Source organism: Palaemon carinicauda, chromosome 16 (genome assembly GCF_036898095.1).
Source record: "Palaemon carinicauda isolate YSFRI2023 chromosome 16, ASM3689809v2, whole genome shotgun sequence".
Taxonomy (NCBI): Eukaryota; Metazoa; Arthropoda; class Malacostraca; order Decapoda; family Palaemonidae; genus Palaemon; species Palaemon carinicauda.
The window spans coordinates 109472914-109479507 of NC_090740.1; the positions used below are offsets into that span (position 1 = coordinate 109472914).

Genomic DNA, 6594 nt, shown 5'->3' on the forward strand with positions numbered 1-6594 from the left:
GTGCCTTTAAAATATATAAAATATACAATGATACATAACTGTGAATATTTAATACCTAAGATTTTTAGACATTTCGTCGGGTTTCCTTCAAGTCATTAATGATTCAAATTTAGGAAAATATATTTCATCTTTTAATAACATACTTTATCAATATAGGATTACATGAATATGGAGTAATATGTTGTTTATATATCTAAAAAAGTCAATATTTCTGAAATAATCTATTTGTTTAATTTTCTCTATAAACACATTCTTTATCAATATGCAACTACATCAATATCGAATAATTTCTTCTTTGAAAAGTGCTAGATTTATTCATATAATTAAAAAGTCTATAGTCAATATTTCTATAATTTTCTAATTCTATTTTGCTCTATATATTTAGTATTTAATATCACTTATTCAAAACCTTCAAGTAGAAAGTAAGTTGATTCCAAATGCTTGATTTCTCGTCTTAAAATCTAAGTATTTATTACTTCAAAACTTCTAAAGTAAATTTGAATTACGTCTGTTATTTTAACGTTATTCTTTGAAATAGAAGTCTCATACTTTAAATAAATTGAAAATAACCCTTAAATATTTCACAATTCTTGTTCATGCTTTTTATCTTTACTTTAAATGTGAAATAGGGACATTATTATTCGTGCAAATAATAATAATAATAATAATAATAATAATAATAATAATAATAATAATAATAATAATAATAATATCTCGTTACCTTTCAAATGTGTTGAAGGAGATCTAAAATTTTTAATTTTTCAAAAGTATGATATACTTTTTCTCTAGTTTCGTTTTATTTGCTTTATATAATGCTAAAAATATACCAGTAATTCCACCAATATAGTAATTAAAACCATTTATGCTAATAAGGACGATATCGTTAGGTAAACTTGAATAATCTCCTGGGTCCAAAGTATAAAGGCAGGAAACAGGTCATGTGATCCAAATTAAATTTATTATTCGATCATTTTCTTTGAGAAATCTCATATTTAGTAACTCCCTTCCCTTGAGAGATCCACTCTATTAGAAGCTCGTTTCCCCCGAGAGATCGAGTCTATTAAAAGCTTCTTTTCTCTTAAAGATCCAATCTATTAGAAGCTCCCTTTCCCGGGGGATCAAGGCTATTAAAAGCACCTTTTTTTCCTGAAAGATTCAATTTGTTAGAAGATCTTTTTTCCTTGAGAGATTCAATCTATTAGAAGCTTCTTTTCCTCAAGAGATTCCATCTATTAAAAGCTCCTTTTCCCTGAGAGATCCAATATATTAAAAGCTCCTTTTCTCTGAAATATCTAATCGTTTAGAAGCTCCTTTTCCCCGAGAGATCCAATCTGTTAGAAGCTTGTTTTCCTTGAGAAAACCAGTCTATTTTAAGCTCCTTTTTTTCTGGAGGATCCAATCTATTAGAAGCTCCATATCCCTGAATGATCCAATATATTAGAAGCTTCTTTTTCCTGTAAGATCCAATCTATTACAAGCTCCCTTTCCTTAAAAAATCCAATCTATTGAGAGCTCCTTCTGCCTTAAAGATTCAATCTATTAAAAGCCCATTTTTCAAGAAAGATCCAGTCTATTAAATGCTCACTTTCGCTGAAAGATTAAATCTATTAAAATTTCCTTTTCCCTGAGATACAGTCTATTACAAGCTCCTTTTCCCTAAAGGATCCTATTTATTAGAAGCTCCTTTTCCCTGAAAGTTCCAACCTATTAGAAGCTCATTTTCTCTGGAACATCCAGTTTATTAGAAGCTCGTTTTCCCTGAGAGATCCTGTCTATTACAAGCTTCTTTTCCTTGAAAGATCCAATCTATTAGAAGCTTTTTTTCCTTAATAATCCAATATATTAAAAGCTCCATTTCTATGAAAGATCTAATCAATTAAAAGCTCCCTTTCCCCGAGAGATCCAATCTATTAGAAGCTCCTTTTCCATGAAAGATCCAATCAATTGAAAGTTCATTTTCCCTGAGGTCCAACCTATTAGATACTTTTCCTTAACAGATCCAAACTATCAGAAGCTCATTTCCCCGAGAGATCCGATCTATTAGAAGCTCCTTTTCCCTGAATGATCCAATCTATTAGAAACTCCTCTTCCCTAAAAGATCCAATCTAACAGATGCTCCTTTTCCTTGCATGATCCAATCTATTGGAAGCACCTCAATTTTTTTCTGAAACATTCATTCTGTTAGAAGATCTTTTTTTATTTAGCGATCCAGATTAGAAGTTCAAGAGATCAAGTTCAATCTATTAGAAATTCCCTTTCCCAGAGATATCGAGATCCACTCTCTTAGTTACTTCCTTTCCCAGAGAAATACAGCTTATTAGAAGCTTCCTTTCTCTTATAGATCTAATCTATTAGTTACTCCTAGAGTGATCCAATTTGTTAGAAGCTTCCTTCCTCTTGGAGATCCAATCTGTTAGTAGTTCCATTTCCCAGAGATATCCAATCTACCAGATGATTCCTTTCTCTTCGAGATCCAATCTATTCGTCACTCCCCTTCCCATAGAGATCAAGATCCGATCTATTAGTCACTCCCTTTCCCAGAGAGATCGACATCCAATATGTTAGTCACTACTTTGCCCAGAGAGATCGAGGTCCAATTTATTCGTCACTCCCTTTCCCAGAGAGATCGAGATCCAATATATTAGTCACTCCCTTTCCCAGAAGCATTGATAGCCAATCGATTTTTCACTCCCTTTCCCAGAGAGATCAAGATCCAATTTATTAGTCACTCCCTTTCCCAAGGAGATCAAGATCCAATCTATTCGTCACTCCCTTTCCCAGGGAGATCGAGATCCAATTTATTAATCACTCCCTTTCCCAGAGAGATCAAGATCCGATCTAATAGTCACTCCCTTTCCCAGAGAGATCGACATCCAATATATTCGTCACTCCCTTTCCCAGAGAGATCGAGCCCCAATATATTAGTCACTACTTTGCCCAGAGAGATCGAGATCCAATATATTAGTCACTCCCTCTCTCAGAGAGATTGAGATCCAATCTATTAGTCACTCCCTTTCCCAGAGAGATCTCGATCCAATCTATTCCCTTTCCCAGAGAGATCGAGGTCCAATCTATTCGTCACTCCCTTTCCAAGAGAGATCGAGATCCAATATATTAGTCACTCCATTTCCCAGAAACATCGATATCCAATCTATTTTTCACTCCCTTTCCCAGAGAGATTGAGATCCAATTTATTAGTCACTCCCTTTCCCAAGGAGATGAAGATCCAATCTATTCGTCACTCCCTTTCCCAGAGAGATCGAGATCCAATCTATTAGTCACTCCCTTTCCCATGGAGATCGAGATCTAATCTATTAGTCACTCCCTTGCCCAGAGAGATCGAGATCCAATCTATCAGTCACTCCCTTTCTCAGAAAGATTGAGATCCAATTTATTCGTCACTCCCTTTCCCAGAGAGATCCTAATCCAATCTATTCTTCACTCCCTTTCCCAGAGTGATCGAGATCCAATCTATTAGTCACTCCCTTTCCCTGGAAAATCGAGATCCAATCTATTCGTCCCTCTCTTTCCCAGGGAGATTGAGATCAAATCTATTAGTCATTCCTTTTCCCAGAGAGATCGAGATCCAATCTATCAGTCACTCCCTTGCCCATGAGAAATCGAGATCCAGTCTATGAGTTACTCCTTTTCCCAGAGAGATCGTGACCCAATCTATTCTTCACCCCCTTTCCCAGAGAGATCGAGATCCAGTCTATTCGTCACTCCCTTTCCCAGAGAGATCAAGATAAAATCTATTCGTCACTCCCTTTTCCAAAGAGATTGAGATCCAATCTATTAGTCATTCCCTCCCCCCCAAAGAGATTGCGATCCAGTCTATTCGTCACTCCCTTTCCCAGAGATATCACGATCCAATCTATTATTCACTCCATATCCCAGAGAGATCGCGATCCAATTTATTATTCACTCCATATCCCAGAGAGATCGAGATCCAATCTATGAGTCACTCCTTTTCCCAGAGAGATCGAGACCCAATCTATTAGTCATTCCCTTTCCCCAAAGAAATCAAGATCCAATCTATTCGTCACTCCCTTTCCCAGAGAGATCGAGGTCCAATATATCCATCACTCCCTTTCCCAGAGAGATCGAGATCCAATCTATTAGTCACTCCCTTTCCCAGAGAGATCGAGATCCAATGTATGAGTAATTCCGTTTCCCAGAGAGATCGAGATCCAGTCTTTTAGTCACTCCCTTTCCCAGAGAAATCAAGATCCAGTCTATTATTTACTCCCTTTTCCAGATAGATCCAGTTTATTAGAAGCTTCCTTTCTCTTCGAGATCCAATCTATTAGTCACCCCATTTCCCAGAGAGATCCAAGTTATTAGAAGCTTCCTTTCTCCTAGAGATCCATCCCTCGTCATGTAAACCCTTCGTGGTTCACTTTGACTTTCCCTTCTTTCATTCCTCTTCACAGCCGATTCTGAAACGACCCGTTCCTCGTTCTTCAGGAGCGCCACCTACAAATGGAGCAATGGTCGAGAGCTCCATCATCTTAATGCCGACCTGCCGGCCGCGAGCACCGTCGAAAGCTCCGTCGGTGGGGAGTCATGTAAGGCTTACTCTATCACGGAAGACTCCCACCTCCAGCAGCAGCAGCAGCAGCAGCAGCTTAAAACGGAAACGAAGGTCTAGCCGAAAGCAGAACATCGGGTCCATCAGGAGGAGGCTGGTAGCTGAGAGCATGTGTTGATGTTGATGAGTATTTATATATGGAGAAGGATGCTTGCATGCATTTTGGGGATATTGAAATCGTCTACCCGAAGACTAAAGGGGGTTTACACAGTCGAACGGTTCGTCGAACCCGGTCGTCAAATCTGGTTGTCGAACCTACTTGTCTAGTTAGTCACAAATACAGAGACTTTCTTCGAACAATTTGACAAACGTGTTCGACAGCCAAATACCCCGTTTACATATTCGAACATCACTTCAAATACTTTTCTGTCGAGCCACGAAGATGACCAGGTGTCTCTAATCTAATACGATCGACAGACTATTTCAAGGCATCAACAATAGCCATAATGAATTATTTTTTATACTGAAAGAAGAATGTTTAGGTAGATTTTATCTTATAGCTGTTGCTCAATATCTTAGATAACAAAAATTAAAATTAATTATGGATTTCACAAAGAATATCTTACAAGCTTCACAACATTGTCAGTAATATTGGTGAATGAATGTTTATGGGTAATTCAGGTAGATTATAATTCATAGATAATCTTATTTCAAAAGACAATTGTAATCATTTCCCCATAACCCACATGTAATGAGAGAAATAGCTATAACATTGTGCATAACTGATCTTTGGCTTTCATCGCAAAAGGAGCCTGAAGTTGTAAATAGAGTAGTATTAATTTGGTGAATATCTGTTCGTACTTAGTAGCATCTGTCATAGCTCAAAATAGATTATATTGAATTCGGTTTAATATCATGAATCAACGCAGTAATAGAGACAAAAAAGAATATTAAAAAAAAATATGCCTTAAATATAAGATATAACAAGAAGCATGTATACATATATGACCGTACACCTATATGTATGTATGTATGTGAATATTAAGGGATCCCAGGATACTTGTTTCTCAAAAAAAAAAAAAATGTGTATTCTATGTTTGATATTAAGTTGTCTTCCTCTGTACAGATTCCCTATGCTTGTTTACCTTTCAACTTAAGAATGACTGAATTATATCAACAAGAACATAGATTTTCCACATTCCTGTACTTTTTAAATAATGTATTTGATCGAGCTTATAATCCGACAGTATCTCTCTTTCAATCAGAGAAACTATTCCTTCATCTCCTCTACTTGACTGTATTATTAAGGTTGTATTATAGAAGCCGTAGTGTGAAAGCCTAGATATTGTACAAAAACATTTAGTTTCCCTTTTTCTTTAAAATTGAAATAAATTATTTTCACTTTACCCCTATAAAGGTATGTCGGGGTCGAGGTCGACCCCTGGGGGTGTAAAAAAACGGGGAAGGAGGGAAGTTAGACGAAAATCAGTCCTAAAAGCAGACATTGTCATGTAGACTAGTCACCCCTTGCAGGTCGATCACTTCCATATTCCAGACAGCTGATGATTTATGGGGAAAAAAAAAAAAACAGGTTTTGAAAATGCTGTAGGGGTCGCGTACGACCCATCATACCTTTCCAGGGTACACTACCTCGAGACTCCGTCAATTATTCTTTTGAGATGTTATAAATTATTTTAAGTTCTCATGAAGCAGAAGATAAGTATCGGTAAAAATACATTGAAAACAATCTACTATCGTCCTTAAAAGAAGAATCTATAAATTAAATTAACATCATTGATTCTCTTTAACAAACGAAAACTTCGCATTATCGCCCTTAGAAGAATCTATAAATTAAATCAATATTATTACTCTTTACCTAACTGAAACTACGTAGAGTTGGCCTCGTTAATTTGGATACACTTCAGGGGAAGCTCAGAAGACGTCTGACAGCTGTATATTGTAGCAAATAACGCTGTTAATAAAAGAAAAATTTTTGGTAATGCTGTCTGTAAAGCAAAATAGCTTATACGAGGCTAAAATTACAATTTACAACATCACTTGCA

At 36.4% G+C, this 6594-nt stretch overlaps 1 protein-coding gene across 1 annotated transcript in view; it reads left to right on the forward strand.

Moving 5' to 3' along the window:
* The window catches only part of LOC137655481 (relaxin receptor 2-like), a 122421-nt gene extending 117211 nt beyond the window's left edge, over window positions 1–5210 (forward strand). The window contains exon 20 of the mRNA XM_068389379.1: window positions 4434–5210. Coding sequence (XP_068245480.1) covers window positions 4434–4651 — 218 coding nt within the window. The 3' untranslated portion in view covers window positions 4652–5210. The remainder of the gene's footprint in view (window positions 1–4433) is intronic.
* Window positions 5211–6594: the final 1384 nt, after the last annotated feature.